Genomic DNA, 22,408 nt, shown 5'->3' with positions numbered 1-22,408 from the left:
GGTGATTCAAATTTTCAACGATTTTATTTGATCTTACGATGACGATAGCGATACGTCAACACTGTACAAATATTGTGGGTTTCGTGCGGCAGGCTAGCGTAGCAGCGTACGTGCCCCTCTCCGCCCGTCCATGCGCCTCATACATATATATGTATAGTTTATACTGTACAGTACATTAAATTTGAACTTGACAAATTAATTGGTTTTGAGAGCGGCCTCTAGAGGCAAATCACTGACTCCGCATTCTGTTTGTTTTTACACGTGAGACTGTTCTTTTTATGTTTGTAATCAAGTTCCCTATTATTTTACATAGTGTGTGTTTGTTTTTTAATCCAGTAAAAATGAATACAAGTACGACCTGAACCTAGCTATCGGTATCGGTAAAATCCACCATCGGTCGACCGCTAGTGTAAATTGCTCTGTTTTGCTAAAAGATGTACTGTAATTTGTTGAATTGTTAACAAATGACAGTATTTTTCCCCGCACTTATCACCATTCTTTAACTCGCCTGGGTTTTGTCTCGACTTGTGATAACTAATACTTTAAATGAGCGCGTTGAACCTCGGGGACTGCATGTATTTTTATATTTATTTTATTTGTTCATTGACATAAACATCAGCTTATAGTACACATCAGACTCTGATCTAGAGATAAATCGCGTAACAATTCACATTTTATTCTTCCAGACTTGAGATGTCCTATTTGTGTTTATTCTTCTTTACAATCAATAAATGCAGCCACTGATTCAATCGTTTTAGGGGGAATTTGGTTTGTGCGTTTTGTGTTCCTATTTTCTGTTCTAATAAGCTTCAGTCTTCTGGGAAGATGTTCCGCTAGTCAGGATCTAACGTAGCTGAGGTCAGGAGGCCTGGGGTGCAGTCAGAGTTCACATTCTTAATGTTCAATAAAGTCAAGGAGGTCAGATCTCAATAGCAGGAGATCTTCTACTTCATCTTATGGAAAGCATGGCTTGGTGGCTTTGTGCACTTTGTGCCATGCTGGAGCAGATTTGGATTTGTGTGAGGAAAATTTCATGCCACAAGACAAACAATTGTGTCCAATTTCCAGGTTTGTGGGAACAGTTTAAGGAAGAAGCACATGTGGCTGGAAAGGAATCTTATAGTCAGGTGTCCCAATACTTTTGTCATTCAAGTGTATTTAATCTCTGAAAGCCTGATTATGGAGAAATCTCCAGCTTTGCACATGTCGGCTTTGGTAACCAGCATTTCCTGTTACGTGAAAAAGACTCAATCTGATATTTCTTAGCTGAGAAAATGCTGAGCTCAGCGTTTTGTAGCTTGTGTTCAGTCACACTCTTTCACTTTTTTTTTTCTGCTGGCAAGCAGATTTTTCAGGCCTTCGTCTTCTGAACCTGATACATGACTCCAGGGTGTGGGTGGACCTCAGTGCCTGCATGTTTTCTCCCTGTGTGTTCTGCCCGGCTCTGGGCTCTGGGCTCTGGGATGTTATCTCGGCCCAGCGGTGGTCTTCACCCCTGATCTGCTCGAGTCCCTGAACTCTGTGTTTGTACAGAAAAGTGCAGCTTGTGAAAAATAACTCGAACTGTTCTGTCATTGTCTTTTCTTCTTTGTTCTCTTTCTCGTCTTTTTTTCACCTTTTTGTATTTCTTTTTATTTCTTTTGTGGTTAAAATTAAGTCTTTCTTTCTTTCTTTCTTCTTTCTTTCTTTCTTTCTTTCTTTCTTCTTTCTTTCTTTCTTTCTCTTTTCCTCTCACCCCTAATTATTCTTTCATGCCAGTTAATTCAGATTTTTCCTCTTTTTTTTTTTCTTCTTCACCTTTTCGGTCTTTAATTTTTTCTGCTCTTGTTTCTTGTTCTTTCCTGTCCTCTATCTCATCCTTTTCTCTTTGATTAGATTTTTTCTACGATCCTTTCTACTCTTCTTTCACTCACTTATTTGTCTGTTTCTTTTTCTCGTTATTCTTTATCTTATCCACAGTCGCCTTCTTCCTTTTTCTCTTCTTTTCCTTTTTTTAATTCTTGTTATTGAATGACTTCTTTATCTACTTTTTCTTTTCTCTCATTTTCATGCTTGGTGCCTTATTATTACTATTATTATTATTATTATTATTATTATTAATTATTGATTATTAATTAATTATTTGAAAAATATATTTTTATTAATATAATTTTTAATTAAATTTTCTTTAATTAACATCTCATTTTCTTTTCATTCATTTCCTTTTTTCCTAATCAATAGTCGCCTTTCACTCTTTTCATTCCCTTTATTTATTTTTTGTTATTTTTCTGTTTTTTTTAATCTTTTAATTTCTTTAATTATGTATCTTAATCATATCAATAATCTCATCATTTTATTCTTCTCTTTTTCATCTTATCAAAGCCTTCGTCTTTATCTTCATCACTGAGTCTTTCTTGTGTTCTTCAGTTAGTTATTTTTCTTCTTCTTCCTATACTATGCCTTTCTACTCGTCTTTCGCTTAATTATTTATCTGACTTATTATCTTCTTCTTCTTTCCATTTATGTTTATGAATTACTTCTTTGTCTTCTTTCACCTTTCGTCTGTTCTAATTTTCGCTTGTTCCTCTCCTGTGACTGGTCCCCTATATTTATTTATTTATTTATTTATTTATTTATTTATTTATTTATTTATTTATTTTTATTTCACATTTTTAATCGTCTGACCACAGAACAGTTTTCCACGTAGCCTCAGAACACTTTAGATGAGCTTTGGCCCAAAGAGGACGTCGTTTCACATATGGCTTCTTCTTTGCATGTGATTGAACCTGGTGGTGTTTTGACAAACTTTGTATGTTTAAATGTGCTGTATAGATTAGAATGCAATAGAATGAGATGTAGTACAGTATCAAATAAATGTAAGAGGCATTGCACATATTTTTTATTGCACAAGGCATTCGGCCGTTCGTGAAGCACATCTCCTGGTGTTCAGTGTCCTGTAGCGCAAGTTAAAAAAAGCAGCAGGCTTGGATTTGTGAGGAATCCAGAGTGATTTCCAAACCTTTTTTTTCTTACTCTGGATCTATACAGCTCTTAAAGAACAAGCAGGGGAGCACCAATAATCCATCCAGCATGATATTATGTACTGTAGATGATGAGATACAGTGAGGAAAATAAGTATTTGAACACTCTGCTATTTTGCAAGTTCCCCCACTTAGAAATCATGGAGGGGTCTGAAATTGTCATCGTAGGTGCATGTCCACTGTGAGAGACATAATCTGAAAAAAAAAAATCCAGAAATCACAATGTATGATTTTTAAACTATTTATTTGTATGATACAGCTGCAAATAAGTATTTGAACACCTGTCTATCAGCTAGAATTCTGAACCTCAAAGACCTGTTAGTCTGCCTTTAAAATGTCCACCTCCACTACATTTATTATCCTAAATTAGATGCACCTGTTTGAGGTCGTTAGCTGCATAAAGACACCTGTCCACCCCATACAATCAGTAAGAATCCAACTACTAACATGGCCAAGACCAAAGAGCTGTCCAAAGACACTAGAGACAAAATTGTACACCTCCACAAGGCTGGAAAGGGCTACGGGGAAATTGCCAAGCAGCTTGGTAAAAAAAAAGGTCCACTGTTGGAGCACCAAAATGGAAGAAGCTAAACATGACTGTCAATCTCCCTCGGACTGGGGATCCATGCAAGATCTCACCTCGTGGGGTCTCAATGATCCTAAGTAAGGTGAAATCAGCCCAGAACTACACGGAGGAGCTGGTCAATGACCTGAAAAGAGCTGGGACCACCGTTTCCAAGGTTACTGTTGGTAAGACGTCATGGTTTGAAATCATGCATGGCACGGAAGGTTCCCCTGCTTAAACCAGCACATGTCCAGGCACGTCTTAAGTTTGCCAATGACCATTCGGATGATCCAGAGGAGTCATGAGAGAAAGTCATGTGGTCAGATGAGACCAAAATAGAACTTTTGGGTCATAATTCCACTAAACGTGTTTGGAGGAAGAAGAATGATGAGTACCATCCCAAGAACACCATCCCTACTGTGAAGCATGGGGGTGGTAGCATCATGCTTTGGGGGTGTTTTTCTGCACATGGGACAGGGCGACTGCACTGTATTAAGGAGAGGATGACCGGGGCCATGTATTGCGAGATTTTGGGGAACAACCTCCTTCCCTCAGTTAGAGCATTGAAGATGGGTCGAGGCTGGGTCTTCCAACATGACAATGACCCAAAGCACACAGCCAGGATAACCAGGAGTTGAGATATTTTGGCCTCCTCCACACAGATCTTCTCTAGATCTGTGTGGAGGAGTGGGCCAAAATCCCTCCTGCAGTGTGTGCAAACCTGGTAAAAAACTACAGGAAACTTTTGACCTCTGTAATTGCAAACAAAGGCTACTGTACCAAATATTAACATTGACTTTCTCAGGTGTTCAAATACTTATTTGCAGCTGTATCACACAAATAAATAGTTTAAAAATCATACATTGTGATTTCTGGATTTTTTTTTTTTAGATTATGTCTCTCACAGTGGACATGCACCTACAATGACAATTTCAGACCCTCCATGATTTCTAAGTGGGAGAACTTGCAAAATAGCAGGGTGTTCAAATACTTATTTTACCTTACTGTATTTGATGTTGAGGAACATAATTCTGAAATCTGTTTTTCACAGACTAATTTTTCTTTCTACTAACATTTACATTTTTCAGACTTTTCTCGCTTAGTCCCTGGCTTTATTTATTTATTATTATTATTTTTTATTATTTATTTTATTTTTTTTGTACTTGCCGATAACCGATGAATCAACCGATCGTTTTTAAAATGGATACTGAATTAAAAAGAAGAGTTCTGATCATGCAAATGTGCAAACGAAATGAATATGAATATATTTGTGAATAAATATAATTGATAAACGATCACTGAATATAATATAGTGCTCTCCGTGCAGAGTCTCGTATACGGAAAAAACAGCGAAGACTATCGATGCGTATTTTTGCCAGTAGTTTAAACTATTAATTGCCAATTAATTGTCAAAAACCGATAAATCGTTCGACCTCTAGTACGTTTCCTCACTTTCACATCTGATATGTTTTACTGTGAATAAAATATCGAGAATATGAGATTTGCAAATCATTGCATTGTGTTTATTTTTCAATTTTATGCAGCATCCCGACTTTTGTTTTTTGATGTCTTTAAATGTACCATGATTGTGTGTGTGTGTGTGTGTGTGTGTGTGTGTGTGTGTGTGTTTATTGCTGGGTGTTGGTTCTGCAGTCCTCAGCAGCCTGCATAGAGAAAGCGATACGGAAGAACAGTAACTGCAGAGCAAGCACTACGGCACTCCACTTCCTGTCTTGAATCGACCCACCGCATGGCCACTGGTTCAGCACCATGCCTTTCTATCGCGTTTTCATTCTTTCTCTCTCTTTTTTTTTCTCTCACCCTCTGTCTGTCGTTCTCTCTCACATGCACAAATGCTTGCTAAACTGGTGATTGTCATCTGAGCAAGACGAGGCCCTTTTACCCCACCCATTTTTTGTTTTCATGCAACCACACACACACACACTGACATTTGGCTGACCTTGTCATTCGTCTCTTTCTCTCTCTCTCTCTCTCTCTCTCTCTCTCTCTCTCTCTCTCTCTCTCTCTCGTCTGCGTGAGCTCGGCAGACCTCAGTACAGGATGTTTTAATCACATCTATCGAATGCTGCTCTATTTAAAGCCGTTGTTCCGGAGGGTGTCTCTGGTGTGAAAAGGGAGGGACGGGATTAGATAGTTAACTCCACATCCACACACTCGGAACACGGGGGTTATCACGTGTCCCTGTGGCGACAAGGTGACAACGTGGGCGCTGACAAATCGACGTTCCTGTTGCTCATCAGCTCTGAGGTGTAAATAACGTTCCTTTGAAGAAGCAGGAAGAACTGAATGGAGCTTAGTGGTGAAGGCATTGCACTTTGGAACCAAAGGTTGTGAGTTCAAATCCCAGCACCATTTGGGCCCCTGAGCAAGGCCCTTAACCTCATGGTTACCCACATGTATAAATGGGATGAATGAATGTCACTCTGGATGATCGAACAGCTAAAGTTGTATTAGGACAACTGCAAACTGGAACGTTTTCTTAAAGCTTTTCTATCCCAAGGTAGAAAGAGGCAATTTACTGCTACGTTACTTGTCAGCTTATAAAACAGCACACGATTTAGCCTCAAGATACCAATTATCACCAGAAAAGCTGCTTTTCCTGCTTTTAAATCACTATTTAAAGTTCTTAAATGCATTTAGATGATTTTGTGCGTGCTCCTGAGAAAAAAAAAAGGGTGCCAAGATTTTGGAGCAGAAGCAGAAGAATGTTTGTACAGTTGAGGAGACTCAGGGCGCAGTCAGCGTTGACATTCAACCCAAAGCTGTTCAGTAGGTTTTAAGCCAGATGTGTTACAGAAAAAGTAGACAAAAGCAGAGACTTTCTCTTCAGAGCACCATGTCTCTGCTTTTTGTCTACTTTTTCTGTAACACATCTAGACCTATGACCTTGGGCAGGACAAAACAGTGTAGCTGCTTCTACAGTCGCTACGTGTTTTACTTTTGTTACGAAATTATTTTACATCCGAGAACGACACTAAGGATTTTAATAAAAGAATAAAGGAAGGAAAGAAGGAAGGTAAAAAGGAAGAAAGGAAAGACAGAAACGAGATAAGAAGCAAAGAAAGAAAGGGAAGAAGAAAGGAACAAATGGAAAGAATGGAAGAATGGAAAAAAGAAGGAAAGGAAGGGAAAAGGAAGAAAGGACAGAAAGAAGAGAAGAAGGAAGAAAGGGTAAAAAGGAAGGAAGGACGAAGGGTAGAATCAAGGAAGGTAAAAGAAAAGAAAGGAAGGACAGAAATGAGGAAAGAAGGAAAGAAGAAAGGAAGAAGGCAAGGAATGGAAGAAGGAGGAAAGGACAGAAAGAAGGAAAAAGTAATGGAGGAAGGAAGGAAATAAGTAAGGAAGGAAAATGGAAGGAAGGAATAAAGAAGGGTAGAAGGAAGGAAGGTAAAAGAAAGGAAGGACAGAAATGAGGAAAGAAGGAAAGAAAAAGGGAAGAAAGAAAGAAGGCAAGGAATGGAAGAAGGAGGAAAGGACAAAGAATGGAAGAAGTAATTGAAGGAAGGAAGGAAGGAGGGAAGGAAGGAAGGAATGAAGGGCATAAATAAGATAGGGAAAATGGAAGGAAGGAAGAAAGAAGGGTAGAAGTAAGGAAGGTAAAAAGAAGGAAGGAAGGAAAAAGGGAGGAATGAAGAAAGGATGAAATAAAAGGGAAGAAGGAAGAAAGGGGAAAAAGAAAGGAAGGATGAAGGGTGGAAGGAAGGAAAAAGAAGGGAATGAAGGAAGGATGAGGGTAGAAGGAAGGAAGGACGAAGGGTAGAAGCAAGGAAGGAAAAGGAAGGAAGGAAGGAATGAAGGAAGGATGAAAAAAGGGAAGAAGGAAGAAAGGGGAAAAAAAGGAAGGAAGATGAAGGGTAAAAGTAAGAAAGGAAAAAGGGAAGGAAGGAAGGATGAAAAAGGGAGGGGTTTTAATAATCTCAGTGATGCAGCCAGACTAATGCAGGTGCGTAACCCGACTCTGAACACACAGAACTTTTCCTGTCTAAATATTGACACGTTTTGGGCTTAAGGCATCGATTCAGTCAAAACGTCTCCTGGTCAATACGACTAATCTCACAAAGCGTTAACACGACGTCTGCATTTTCAAAGTCAGTGTGTTGGAATGAGACTTAGACAGGGTTGAATCTGCTGTGGACTTCGAGTTGTCTGTATGAATAAAAAAAACGGCTTCAAGTAAATAATTACGCTGTGGAGTTAATGAATTTATTCATCACTTATTCTTAGGGGTTTTTTTGGGTTGCTGTGATGCAGGAGTAGAAAATCCGTCTTTAACCAGGAGCCTCCACTGAAAGGATTTCAGGAATCGGCTGATTTGCTGTTGACGTCCGGGTCATGTGACAGAGTGTAGACGAGCAGGACATTGTTAAAGTCTGGCTCGAACTGAAACCTTATTGATCATGAAGAATGTCTGCTCCTTCTTCCCCAGACGTCCATCAACCAGACTGGTGAGAGACAAAAAGAAAAAGCCTCGAGATGAACTGAGGATTCATCTTTTTTTGGTCACTTCAGGTTTTGTGATGTAGGTGAGGAATGGAAGAGTCGCATCAGAAGTTGAGGATGAGTTCTGGGTGAATCTGGAGGTTTTTGTCTCAGGGAGTGAGCCGTTGACACCAGATTGCTCACAATGGATGTAGATAGATAGATAGATAGAGAGAGAGAGAGAGAGCTCTTTAAACGAGTTAAAAAAGAGCAAGAATGAGAGAGAAAGGGATCTGTCAGGGTCAGTCCAGAAAGAGAAAGAGAAAGTTGAGTGAGATCAGTTGAGAGAGAGAGAGAGAGAGAGAGAGAGCTGTTAGAATCAGTCCAGAGAAAAGTGTGAGAGATTTAGCAAGGTCAGTTGAGATAAAGAGAGAGAGCTCAGGGATCAGTCCAACGTAAGACAAAGAGAGAGAGAGCTGTTATGATCCAAGACAGAGGAGAGAAACAGAGAGAGATTGAGAGATTTCTAAGGGTCAGTTAAGAGAAAGAACGAAAAAGAGCTCTTTGGATCAGTTGAGAGAGAGAGAGAGAGAGAGAGAGAGAGTTTTGTATCTGTAAGTTCTGTGCTTTAAAAATACGAGTATCCATATTTGTCTTGCCAATAAAGCAACGATTGAATCTTAAAAGAAAGAAAGAGAGAGGGATATCTGTCCAAGAATAAAAGAGAGAGAGAGAGAGAGAACACGCTTTTAGAAAACTTGAAAGAGAGCTGTTAGGATCAGTCCAGAGAAAGAGAGCGAGATAGAGATAGAGGGAGAGATTTCTTAGGGTCATTTGAGAGAGTGAAAGAGAACGAGCTCTATGCATCAGTTGAAAGAGAGAGAAAGAGAGAGAGATGTAAGGCTGTAGAGCTTCTCATGAACTATTGTACAGAAGAGAACCAGGTTGAATGGTGGCTCGTGGATTCTCTGCTCCTCGTTATCTCCTGCACCACCTGGGTTCTGTGTGTGGGAAAAGCCGCTAAGTTATCCAGAGACAGATGTGTTGCCAAGGTCTTGTTGTTTTTCTCAAAGAGCCGACGGCGTGATCACGTTTCCACCCACACACACACACACACACACACACACACACACACACACACACACACACACACACACACACACACACTCAGCAAACCTGGTCTGCAGCAGAGGGTGGGCTGATGGTCAGAAGATGGACTGTGTAACTCCTACTCCAGTGGGTATGGAAAGCAGAGGAGTGTTGGGTATTAAGAACCGGGGCAGATGTGGCCTCCCAGGTGGACTCTGAGTGTGTGTGTGTGTGTGTGTGTGTGTGTGTGTGTGTGTGTGTGTGTGTGTGGCCGGCCTCATCCTTTCATGTTTTTCCCAGCTTTAAGGCGCAGATGGCTGCCTGACCTTCTCCGTAACCCCCAGCGGTGCGCCGGTGTAACTAGCCGCACTAGCGCAGGCCAATATTCCCAGGCTGGTGGTTCAGGACACGCAGAAGATTTCCCACTGTCCTGGAAACAAAAGCGTCAGCAGAAAACCAAACGTGCCTCGTGAAGGTTTTCATTCCGAGATCACTCCTTCATTTCTAGACCATTTCAGCTTGTATTAATGAAGGAGAAGAAAACCTTGCTGTGATGGCACGAGGAAGAAACCTCGAGAGGTTCCCTCATGTACATTACACACGTTTTTCATGGGTTCTAGACATTTGGGGGGGGTTGTGTTTGATCATACGTAGGTCACGTGACCATATGTTGAAATAATCTGAAGAAATAATCTGTAGGTCATTAATTCAAATCCCAGCCACACCAAGCTGCCACTCCTGGGCCCCTGCGCAAGGCCCCTAATGCCATATATGTCATGATGAGCTCCACTCTTCTGGGAAGATGTTCCATTAGATTTTGTGGAGATCTGTGCAGATTCCTTCAGTCACAAGGGTGTTGGTGAAGTCAGGTACTGATGTAGGTGAGGTGAGGAGGTCTGGGGTGCAGTCAGTCTACTGCCGCCGACTTCCTGCCACCTTCCCAACAGCATCTTGGGATTAATGTGGAATGAGATGTTCAAAAGATGGTCAGTTGGGGCAGTTGTTGATTGACATAAGGACCTGGGAAATACTAACTAATCTAATCGTATATAATACAGGGTTTGCGATGCAGCCGTAGTTTTTGGAGCTACTGCTGAAGTCCATTCTGTGTGTTTCAGAATAAAACGACACACTCGCTATATATCCTGTGTTCCATCTCCTGAGCAATTAAAAAGAAAATGCGTGTGGAAGGAATCTGAGAGGACGAGGCTTCAGCGTCTGGAGCTTTCCTTTACCTGCTGGGCTTCATCACTGTATCACTGCTGTCACACTCAACTCAAATCTGCCGTTTCAATCAAAACTCAAAGCCTTTGATCTGTGTGTGTGTGTGTGTGTGTGTGTGTGTGTGGGGTTGGGGGGGCGTTTGGGATACAACTCTGCTGCTTCCAAATCTCGGTATGACACTTTAGCCTTTAAAACACCCATCTCTCTATTTCTGCCTTTCAGCCTAGATTTCCGTTACACCACACGCACACGCGCACACACACACACACACACACTCCACCCCACACTCTCTCGCCTCTTAGACACACTCCATACTCTCGCCCCCTTATCATGCGTGCACACACACGCACACACAAAACTGCATTGTGCCCCTTATACACACACACACTCCACACTTTCTCGCCTTACACACACACACACACACACACACACACACACACACACACACACACACACACGAAACTGCATTGCACCCTTTATACACACACACACACACACACACACACACACACACACACACACACACACACTCTACTCCACACTCTTGCCCCTTTAGACACACACACACACACACACACACACACTAAACTGCATTGTGCCTTACACACACACACTCCACTCCACACTCTCCCCTTAGACACACTCTTACCCCTTACACACACACACACACACTCACCTCACACACACTTACACTCATGCACAGAGAGCAGCCTGTTTACCTCAAATAATTTCACACTTTGCCAGTGCTGTTGTCTTTTAGAACACACACACACACACACACACACACACACACACAATGATAACAGGTTGACAATGCTGCTCTCTTATTCTAATTTCCTCTCTAAGAGCACTGGATGGATGTACGTGAACACAAACACATTATTAGAGCTGAACATAGAAAATCTTCTGAACAGATTCCTGAAAACTCAGCGGAACAGTAACATGAGCGAGGGAAAGGTTTTACTTTCACTTGGGCTCAGACATGATGTGACATGATGCACTTTCTTTCTTTCTTTCTTTCTTTCTTTCTTTCTTTCTTTCTTTCTTTCATCCTTTTTATTCATAATTGCATGTATTTGTTCATCTATTCATTCGATCCTTGTCATTCATTCATTCTTACTTTCATTTGTGTGTTTATTCATTCTTTTGTTCATTCATTCATTTATTCATACATTCAATAATTTTTGTTTATTCGTTTGATCGTTTATTCATTTGTTTATTAGTTTCTTCATTCTTTTATTTATTTGTTTGCTCAGTCATTTGTTCATTCATTCTTTCCTTCATTTGGGTCTTCATTTGTTTGTTCATGCTGTCATTTATTTGTTTCATTCTTTCGTTCAATCGTTCATTTGTTTGTTTATTCATTCCACCGTTCATCTGTTCGTTTATTTGATCATTTATTCCTTCATTCATTCATCTATTCGTAGTTAAAATTAATCTGCTGGTTTCTGAAGTCGGTTTATTGGAATGTGTTAATAAATGTATGATGTCCCACTTTAGATGCAGATATTTGGCTTAATAGACACATGCAGTGAAACCAAACTGTGTTTCTTATCTCAGCACCACATTGTTGGAAGTGTGTGTGTGTGTGTGAGTGTGTGTGTGTGTGAGTGTGTGAGTGTGTGAGTGTGTGAGTGTGTGAGTGTGTGTGAGTGTGTGAGTGTGTGTGTGTGTGTGTGTGTGTGTGTGTGTGTGAGTTAGATGACTCCCTCAGTCAGTAATGTGAGGGTGGAATGTGTCAGAGTGGAGCTGGAAGCCCGTGCTGATGATGCTGTGCGTCGGCTTTCCTGACTCAACATTAGTTTAATTGAGCTTTCTGATCACGAGGCCTGGAGAGCTTCTCAGCCTCCTCTTCATCTGTCTGAAACCTCGGGTTAAAGTCTCAGGTTAATCCTAATCTAATTCCTGTTAACACCAGGGCACCACAGAGCAACACGCCCACAGTGTCCAAACTTCTTACGGCTTGCCTTGTTGCCTTGTTTCCTTGTTGCCCTGTTGCCCTGTTGCCTTGTTGCCTTGTTGCTTTGTTGCCCTGTTGCCCTGTTGCCTTGTTGCCCTGTTGCTTTGTTGCCCGGTTGCTTTGTTACCTTGTTGCCCAGTTGCCCTGTTGCCTTGTTGCCCTGTTACCTTGTTGCCTTGTTGCTCTGTTACCTTGTTGCCCTCTTGCCTTGTTGCCCTGTTACCTTGTTGCCCTGTTGCCTTGTTGCCTTGTTACCTTGTTGCCTTGTTGCTCTGTTACCTTGTTGCTCTGTTGCCTTGTTTCCCTGTTACCTTGTTGCCCTCTTGCCTTGTTGCCCTGTTACTTTGTTGCCTTGTTGCCTTGTAACTTTGTTGCCTGGTTGCCCTGTTACTTTGTTGCCTTGTTGCCCTGTTTCCTTGTTGCCTTGTTGCCCTGTTGCCTTGTTTCCCTGTTACCTTGTTGCCCTGTTACTTTGTTGCCTTGTTGCCCTGTTACTTTGTTGCCCGGCTGACCTGTTTCCTTGTTGCCCTGTTACCTTGTTGCCTTGTTGCCCTGTTGCACGCACATAAATGGCCTCGCTCGCTTTTTTCATACTTTCCATTATATCTCAGTCCCGAAGGTGTTGTCTTGGTCTAGAACACTCATTCCTTTACGTCCTCTTTGCTTCATCTCTCTGCTTTTCTCCCAAGGCTCTCCGCTTGGTCAGACTTCTCCTGACGAGTTTGAATCACCAGCCAGCACTTGTGTCTTTTCTCCAAACACCCCCCACCACCACCATGTAGTCAGGGAAAACAAACGATTACCGCTGGGCTTTTTAATCAGTGCTGCAGGCAAGTAGACGCGAGGCGAGGTAGCCGGGTGGGCGGAGGAGATAATTAGACAGGGTTAAAAATAACCCCGGCTCATTGTTGGTGCTGTCCCACATCCTCCTCTGCTATCAGCACACACATCACTGCCTGTCAGGACAAACCATAACGTACCAGACAGTCAGCGGCCTGAGCACCATTCACTGTCCTGAACCGTCTGAGGAATGTCTGCAAGGGTTTCTATGAAGAACGGCAGAAAGATGTAAAAAAAAAGACTGAATAAAAGGAAGAATAAAAGAAAGACAGAAAGGAAGGATGGAAGAATAGGTGGAAAGGGGGGAAAAGGCAGGAAAGTCTGGAGGTATGGAGCAAAGGCAGAAAGAAAAAAAGGGGGATTATTAAAGAAAACTGAAAGGAACAAAGGAAAGGAAGAAAAATAGAAGTAACGGGGGAAGAAAAAAGGAAGATGTACTGTAAAGACAGACAGAAAGAAGGGAAAAAATGGGAAAGAAGATGGAAATGAAGGAGGAAAAGTAGAAAGAAGGAAGGAAAGGTGGAAGGGGGAGAGACAGGAAAGAAAAATGAAAAAGAAGACTGAAAGGAAGAAATAGAGGAAAGGATCGAGGAAAAGAAGAAATAGTTAGGGGACACAGACAGGGAGGGCTGAAAGGGAGAAAAAGTGGGAAGAAAAAAGATACATTCATAACTCGATTTTAAAGATCTCCAGGAGCTCCTGCAGCACTGATAATGGGAGGTGTGTAATTGGTAGCAGTATGAAGGCATTAATTGGCTTCATAATTATGAAGGAACTCTGCGTTCATGTGCAGATCAGGTTCATCAGATTCATGATTTACTCTTATTAACCTCTAGTTTACTTACGTGCACACACATTTACTTGAGATGAATTATGAACAGGATGGATGGATGGAGAGGAAGAGAGGAAGTGAGAATATGGATGGATGGATGGATGGATGGATGGATGGATGGGTGGAGGGGAAGTGAGGGTTGGGATGGATGGATGAGGAGAGGGACGGAAAGATGGAGTGAGGATTGGGATAGATAGATGATGGAGGGAGGGAGGGAGAATATAGATGGATGGATGGATGGATGGATGGATGGATGGAGAGGGAGTGATGGTATGGATAAATGTATGTGGGAGGAAGAGTGGGAATGAGGATTGGTGGATGGATGAATGTATGGATTAATGGGGAGGGGACGGGATCGTGAGGGGATGGATGGATGGATGGATGGATGGATGGATGGATGGGGAGGAAGAGAGGAGTGAGGGTTGGGATGGATGAATGGATGGATGGATGGATGGATGGATGGATGGATGGATGAAAGAGAGTGAGTGTTAGAATGCATGGATGTATAAGTGAGGTGCAAAAGAAGAAAGACAAAAAGGGGAGATTGGAAAGACTGAAAGGAAGGCAGGAGGAAAGGTGTTAATAAAAAGATGTTTAAAAGACAGAAAGAAGGGAAGAAGAAACGAAAGTTGGGAAGGAAGGAAGAAAAGAAGGAAGGAAAGGTAGAAAGGAGAGAAAAGACAGGAAAGGCTTAAAAATAGAAAGTGATGAATAGCAAGAAGAAAAAAGAAAGGAACAAAAGGAGGAAATAAAGAAGAATGAGAAGAAAGATGGATAAAAAGTATAAAGTGGGAAAAGACAGAAAAGGAGAACAGGAAGGAAAGGTGGGAAGAATAAAGGAAAAACAGGTGGAAATCAAAGAAAAGGTGGACACTGAAAAATAAAAGACAGGAAGGGAGGAAAAAAAGAAAATATAAAGGAAAGGTGAAAATAAAAGACAGGAAAGGCTTAAATGAATGAAGGTAAAGATAAAAAGTTAGAAGGAAAGATGGAAGGGAAGGAAGGAAGGATTTTGTTGGAGCTCTATGAGCTTCTTCAGCACTGAGTTATTTGGCTTCATAATTTTGGAGGAACTCTTATTAACCCTCACTGTGTTCTTTCCATCCAGTGACGTTCAGCTTCGATTCTGGATTCAAAAGGTTTATTATTATTTATTATGCACATTTTGTTGAATTATATCTTCTTTTTTCTCTCTCTTTCCACAGCCGTCCCTTCCTGTCCTTTACACCCTGTCCAGTCAGGCAACCCATGAGGCAGTTCACCTGCTCTGCAGGATGCTGGTCTTTGACCCGGTGAGTGCAACTTAGCATGAAACATTAACCTTGTGGTGTTCATACGACAGAGCAGTGATGGGGTTAAGGGCCTTGCTCATAGGGCCCAGGAGTATGGCTGGGATTTGAATATGACCTTCAGATTGAGAGTCTAATCCCTTCACTCTGGCAGACTTTCCTTCTAATCACAGGAAAGGGCTCAGAGTCGATCCTTGATGCAGTTCAACCTCCACCTTGAACCAGTCTGTCGTTCCTACTGCACACTTCACTGCTGCACACTGTACTCACACATGTCCTGCACCACCCTCACATACTTCTCTGACACACCTGACTTCCTCATACAATACCACAACTCCTCTCTCCACCCTGTCATATACTTTCTCTAAATCCACAAACACACAATGCAACTTCTTCTGAACTTCTCTATACTTCTCCATCAACATTCTCAAAGCAAATAATGCGTCTGTGGTTCTCTTCCTCGGCATGAAACCATACTGTTGCTCACAGATGGTCACCTCTTCTCTCAGCCTGGCTTCCACTACTCTTTCCCATAACTTCATGGTGTAACTGATCAACTTAATTCCCCTGTAGTTACTGCAGGTCTGCACATCTCCATCTTTAGCTGTTGATTTCTATGCAGAACTCATAATGTCCCAGATATTTCAGGAAGATATAAAGATTTAGTTTGTGATCACTGTTTCTCTGTGCAGTCGAAGAGGATCTCAGCTAAAGATGCTCTGGCTCACCCGTACCTGGATGAAGGACGCCTGCGCTACCACACCTGCATGTGTAAATGCTGCTACACCACGTCGTCTGGTCGAGTTTACACCAGCGACTTCGAGCCCGTCACCAACCCCAAGTTCGACGACGGCTTCGAGAAAAATCTGACATCAGTGCGGCAGGTCAAAGGTACAGTCTCTCCTTCGTTCTCTTCCGTTTCTTCCTTCATTCCTCCCTTTTTATGTAGTAATCGCTCCTTCCTTAATCTTTAATTGCAACTTCCTACTTATTTCACTCATTCCTCCTTATTCTCCCTCATTTCTTCCTTCATTCCACATTCAAATCATTAATTGCTCCTTATTTTCTCCTTTCTTCACTCGTTCGTTCCTTCCTTTCTTTCTTTTTTCATTCAGTCCTTATTAATCACTCCTTTACTGTTTTATAACTTTCTATCTTCCTTCTTTTCTTCCTTCCTTAATTAATTCCTCATGAATTACTCATTTCTTTCTTTCTTTCTTTCTTTCTCGTTTTTATTTTTCTTAATTCATCAATCACTCCTTCCTTCCTTCTTTCCTTATTTTTAACCTGCAAACTGCTCTTCTTCATTTCTCTTTCTTTCTTTCTTTCTTTCTTTCTTTCTTTCTTTCTTTCTTTCTTTCTTTCTTAATGTTTGTTTTGTTAATCTTGATTTCTGACACTCTTTTCTCGTCTTTTGTCCACTTTTTCTTGTATTTATATTGTCCATTTCTTTTGGCTTGCTGTATTTGGCCTTCTCCTCTCTCTCTCTCTCTCTCTCTCTCTCTCTCTCTCTCTCTCTCTCTCTCTCTCTTTCTTTCTTTCTTTCTTTCTTTCTTTCTTTCTTTCTTTCTTTCATTCTTTCTTTGTGTAAATGGATTGGATTGGCACAGGGAGCATGAACACATCATGCCATTATGTGGTAATCTGTGCTCTTCCTGTGCTGCCTGGCTTCCCACTGCTGCAATTTTTTTCCCGTCTCTCTCTGTGGGCTACTCTCCACAGTGTCCTTCTCTCCACAGTGTCCCTCCCTCAGCGGTGTCCCTCCCTCATCGGTGTCCTTCGCTCAGCAGTGTCCTTCTCTCCACAGTTTCCCTCCCTCAGCGGGGTCCCACCCAAAGCAGTGTCCTTTTCTCAGCAATGTCCCTCCCTTCAGCAGTGTCCCTCCCTCAGCAGTGTCCCTCCCTCAGCAGTGTCCCTCCCTCAGCAGTGTCCTTCCTTTAGCAGTGTCCTTTTCTCAGCAGTGTCCTTTTCTCAGCAGTGTCCTTTTCTCAGCAGTGTCCTTCCCTTAGCAGTGTCCCTCCCTCAGCAGTGTCTCTCCCTCAGCAGTTTCCTTTTCTCAGCAGTGTCCCTCCATCAGCAGTGTCCTTTTTTTTTTTTAGCAGTGTCCCTCCCTCAGCAGTGTCCCTCCTTTAGTAGTGCCCCTCCCTCAGCAGTGTCCTTTTCTCAGCAGTGTCCCTCCCTCAGAAGTGTCCCTCCCTCAGCAGTGGTCGATCGGTTTAAAATAGCCCTGCTCTTCCTCCTCCTTCCTCTTCCTCATGGCCTGCATGTTCTGTGTGAGTGCTGGATTAGCGAGGCTGGACACCACACGCCTGGAGACCAAAAGCACATTAGGCCATGTAGCCATGTGAGGAGACGAGAGGAGAGGAGAGGGGCAGTTTGGGGCAGTTTGAGTCAGTTTGTGTGTATAAGCAGCAGGACATCAGCCAGTTCTTCATGTTCTTTAGATCCTGAGGATTTGAAGGCTGTATATTTTATACCCTTTTATTAACACAAAAAATGCATTTAAATTCCTTTAATATAATAATAGTAATAATTATAATTTAATTCGTATATATACAGTACAGACCAAAAGTTTGGACACACCTTCTCATTCAAAGAGTTTTCTTTATTTTCATGACTATGAAAATTGTAGATTCACACTGAAGGCATCAAAACTATGAATTAACACATGTGGAATTATATATGGAATTATATACATAACATAAAAGTGTGAAACAACTGAAAAATGTCATATTCTAGGTTCTTCAAAGTAGCCACCTTTTGCTTTGATTACTGCTTTGCACACTCTTGGCATTCTCTTGATGAGCTTCAAGAGGTAGTCACCTGAAATGGTCTTCCAACAGTCTTGAAGGAGTTCCCCGAGAGGTGCTTGGCACTTGTTGGCCCTTTTGCCTTCACTCTGCGGTCCAGCTCACCCCTAAACCATCTCGATTGGGTTCAGGTCCGGTGACTGTGGAGGCCAGGTCATCTGGCGCAGCACCCCATCACTCTCCTTCTTGGTCAAATAGCCCTTGATGCCTTCAGTGTGAATCTACAATTTTCATAGTCATGAAAATAAAGAAAACTCTTTGAATGAGAAGGTGTGTCCAAACTTTTGGTCTGTACTGTGTATATATATATATAATATTAATATTTTCTTCTTTCTTTATGAATCACTCCTTTCTTTATTCCTTCATTCCTTAATTATTTTCTAATCAATGATTCATTCATTCATTCACTCATTCATTAATTTATTCCTACTCTGCATTTCTATCTATTTCTTTCTTTCTCTTCATTAATCACTTTTTCAGCTTTGCCCTCCTTCCTTTATTTCCTTCAGTTATTAATCACTCCTTCCTTCCTTTATTTTTCATTAATCCTTCCTCCTTCGTTACTTCTTTCATTCCCTCCTTCGTTATTAATCCCTCCTTCATTCCTTTTTCTTCATTCTTGCTTACACTGTCTTTCACTCCACTCTTTTCTCTTTAATTTTCTCGCTTTCTTTCTTTTTCTTTTTTATTAATCCTCCTTTCCTTGCTTCTTTCCCTGCCTTTCTTTATTCTTGCCTTCCTTTCTTTATTCTTCATGAATCCTTCTTTCCTTCCTTATTTCCTTCCTTTTTATTAATCACTTCTTTATTCCCTTTTTCTCAATTCTTGCTTACACTGTCTTCTTTCTTTCTTTCTTTCTTTCTTTCTTTCTTTCTTTCTTTCTTTCTTTCTAGCAAGGATTTTATTTATTTTTGTGGTTATGCTATAATGAGGAATGTGATTAGCACAATTTTCTTTTCATCTTATAATCCTCCCTGTCTTGTCTGGTTTTTTTCCCCCTTCACACAGAGATCATTCATCAGTTCATCCTGGAGCAGCAGAAGGGGAACCGGGTACCTTTATGTATAAATCCCCAGTCCGCTGCTTTCAAAAGCTTTATTAGGTAAGATGCTGATGTTTTTCATATTTTTCCCCAGAAGAGGGAGCTATTGTCTCAGTGCCTGAGTTAGAGAGAAAGTGAGTTACACTATATTATATGGACAAAAATATTGGGACACCAGTCTTTTCCAGCCATATGTGGTTCTTCACAATTGTATCTGACGTCTTTGGATTGAAATTTTCTGTGCACACAGCCGGCTCCTTGAAGATCTGTTTTACATGAGATCGAGTGGAAGATCTCCTACTATAGAGTTATAAACCCTATTGGGATGATGAAACATCTTCCCAGAAGAGTGGAGCTTATTATAACACCCAATGTAGAATGGGATGTTCAAAAAAGGTTTCCACAAACTTTTGTCCAAATAGTAAATAATTATATCTACATATATAGAATTAAAAACTCAGTTTGCACTGTAGGCTATAAAAAATTATTTGTTGATTGCAGTCAATATATAAGCAGTTTTAGAACAGCAAGGCTGAAAGATTGGATTTAAAAGGTATAAATGAGACAATAGATCTGAATTCCAGCTTTTATTTTCTCATATTTTGCTATCCATCAGCTGGTGAGCAAAATTATTGGAATTGTTTTTGGAGTTGGTTATTCCTGGGTTTTTGACACGTGTAATAAATTAGCAGTCATTTACACTTGAATGTTTATTATCATTTAATCATTCAAGATTCTTATTTTTTTTATTTTTAGGGAAAACAAATGGGACAAATGGGATTTAAATAAAGGGCGTCCCTCTGGTGTTAGTTCTAGGGCAAATTTAGAGTGTGAGAAACTGTAGCTCTCTTTTAGTTAGTTAATAAATTTTTCAAAAAATTTCTACATGGCAATTTTATGGGATGCGCTGAATCACAATACATTCTTTCTGTACACTTTATTTTATTTTTCTCTTTCTTTTTTTGAATTTGGGAAAATCCGATTATTTAAACGATATATAATGTACAGTGGAACCGGCTTATCTCGCCCTCGGTTACCTCGACAACCCTATTAAGTCGACGTTTTTGAAGTGGAACCGCCAAATTCTCGCTTTGTCTTAGCATTTTTTAATCGGTTATGTCGACTTTTTTTATGTCGCCGAACCCTGATATCTCGAGCACAAGGGGGGAAAAATTTGCCATTGAACGTCGGTTATCTCGGTGCAGCCGCAGAAGAACTCATGAAAGTGGCGGAAAAATCAAGGCTTACAGCTGCTACAGGTGTTGTATTGTATACTGGTGAATCTCTGCTGTTAGTTAGTGCACATATGCCTTTTGTTGTTAAATGTAATGCGATGAACGGGAGGCGAAAGTAGAAGCGCGGCACTGAACAGCACAAGGGAGAACGTGGGATGAGCAGCAAAAGCATAGAATTAACAACGCCAGGATCGGGGGGGGGGGGGGAATCCGCAATGCGCTTTGGGAAGAAAAGCGCAGCCGTTGAGAGAGTGCCGGTGGGAAGGCACGTACTGGGATACGCATGAGCGATAACAACGACCGCCGTGAACCAACATATACCAACAATAACGGACAGTGAGAGTGTGGAAGTTTAAATAGGAGCTGGTGATGATGATAAACAAGCACCATATGTGCGCGATTGAAGCCGGGAGCTTCAGAGAAAGCGGCCGAGAAAGCACCTGACACGCTGAAGGGGGCACCAAAGGGGGCGTGGCAGGTGGATTCCTGACAGATAAACATGTACTGTATGTATTTTTATATCATGACTTCATCAAACAAATCGCAGCAACGCTGTTGTGTAAAAAAACCCTCCAAAAACACGTGCATGCACATTCTCATTTATTAACGCACATCATGTACATAAAGAAATTTCAAGCACGTTAATATACTGCCGCCATTTTGATTTTCGTTTATCTCGATCATCGGTTATCTCGATGCTTTTTGGCGACCCCCTAGGACATCGACATAACCGGGTTCCACTGTAATTTCAAATAATTATTAAAAGCTCTGTTTGTGCATTGAGAGTTGAGTAATGAAATGTAGAAAGATTTAAACAATTTTTTTTGTTTTCCCCCTTTTTATCCGTCCGTCTTTTAGCTCGACGGTAGCTCAGCCCTCCGAGATGCCTCCGTCTCCTCTGGTGTGGGAGTAACGATGAACGACGAACGTGAGCATTGAGATGAAGATGAAGACATGAAGGTGGTGGCCGTGGTGGTGGTCGTACGCCCACCCGCCCCACACACCCCCACACACACACGAACACCCGTGAATACGCACCTCTGGACTACTGATGCCCCTCAAAGAAGAAAAAAAAGGAAAAAAAAAAAACGTAGCATTTCACTGGAGTTAGCACTTAGCCCGAGCGGCTGACGTGTGTGTGTACTGTAATACCTACTAAACCTATATGAAGTTGTAAAGAAGCAACCACTGCTGACTGCTTGGGAATAAATCGAGAGGCAGGGGGGCGGGGCTTTGGCGCAGTTTAGAAGTATTTTCACTACTCTGTAGTCTGTACAGTGGATTGTGTAGGTGTGTGTGTGTGTGAGAGAGAGAGATAGAAAGAAAGAAGTGTGTCGAAACACACGGTCGCACGCCGATGGATGAAGACGGAAGGACGACCCGTGTGGACTCGAACGCGTGTCCGACAGAAGGAACGCTGCTGCCGTTCATTCGCTCTGTATGTCATGCTTTATTTATTCGCTGATTGAGGAAATGGGTGCAATCGCTCCGTACAGCAAAAAAAAAATCGCACTCTCTACCTCTCTCTTTCTCTCTCTCGCACATATACACACACCCCAGCCTCCTAGCGCATTTCCCAGCTCATCACTGTTTCATTAATTTATTTAATACTAGTGAATTATTTTTAGAGCGCCTTCTTGCTTTTATTTGTCTTTTAGTTTTTTTGATTCGTCGTATCCTTCCTTTCTTTTTTTTGCGTTTTAAATGCATTTACCACACAAAAATCAGTATTTCAGTACATCGGATTGCGCTACAGTGCTGAGACGCTAATGGCAAAGCCGATTAGATGACCTCTGTATGCCACTTTGCTGTGGTAGGCGGCGCCCGACGAGTCGTATGGCGTTCACGTAGTATTTCGTACCGAAATATAAAGGAGCAGCGGGAATCTGGGTTGGAGCAACAAGACGTCTGGGATAAATAGGATAAAAAAAAAGAGAGCGGCGTCCCTCAGGTGTTAGTTCTAGGGCAAATCTAGAGTGGTATCCCTTGACCTGCAGTCACAATAGCGAGTGACAAATCTCTTCCTTGTGTCATTTGTGCTTTGTTTCTTGTGGTCATGAAG

General features: G+C 41.5%; 1 protein-coding gene across 1 annotated transcript in view; it reads left to right on the top strand.

Moving 5' to 3' along the window:
- Window positions 1–21,973, top strand: part of nlk2 (nemo-like kinase, type 2) — a 72,925-nt gene extending 50,952 nt beyond the window's left edge. The window contains exons 8-11 of the mRNA XM_046862866.1: window positions 15,176–15,262; window positions 15,952–16,150; window positions 19,078–19,171; window positions 21,205–21,973. Coding sequence (XP_046718822.1) covers window positions 15,176–15,262; window positions 15,952–16,150; window positions 19,078–19,171; window positions 21,205–21,259 — 435 coding nt within the window. The 3' untranslated portion in view covers window positions 21,260–21,973. The remainder of the gene's footprint in view (window positions 1–15,175; window positions 15,263–15,951; window positions 16,151–19,077; window positions 19,172–21,204) is intronic.
- The last annotated feature ends 435 nt before the right edge of the window (window positions 21,974–22,408 follow it).

This window comes from Silurus meridionalis, chromosome 12 (assembly GCF_014805685.1).
Source record: "Silurus meridionalis isolate SWU-2019-XX chromosome 12, ASM1480568v1, whole genome shotgun sequence".
NCBI lineage: Eukaryota > Metazoa > Chordata > Actinopteri > Siluriformes > Siluridae > Silurus > Silurus meridionalis.
Note: the sequence above shows the minus strand (reverse complement) of the source record. Positions and strands in the feature narration are given on the sequence as shown.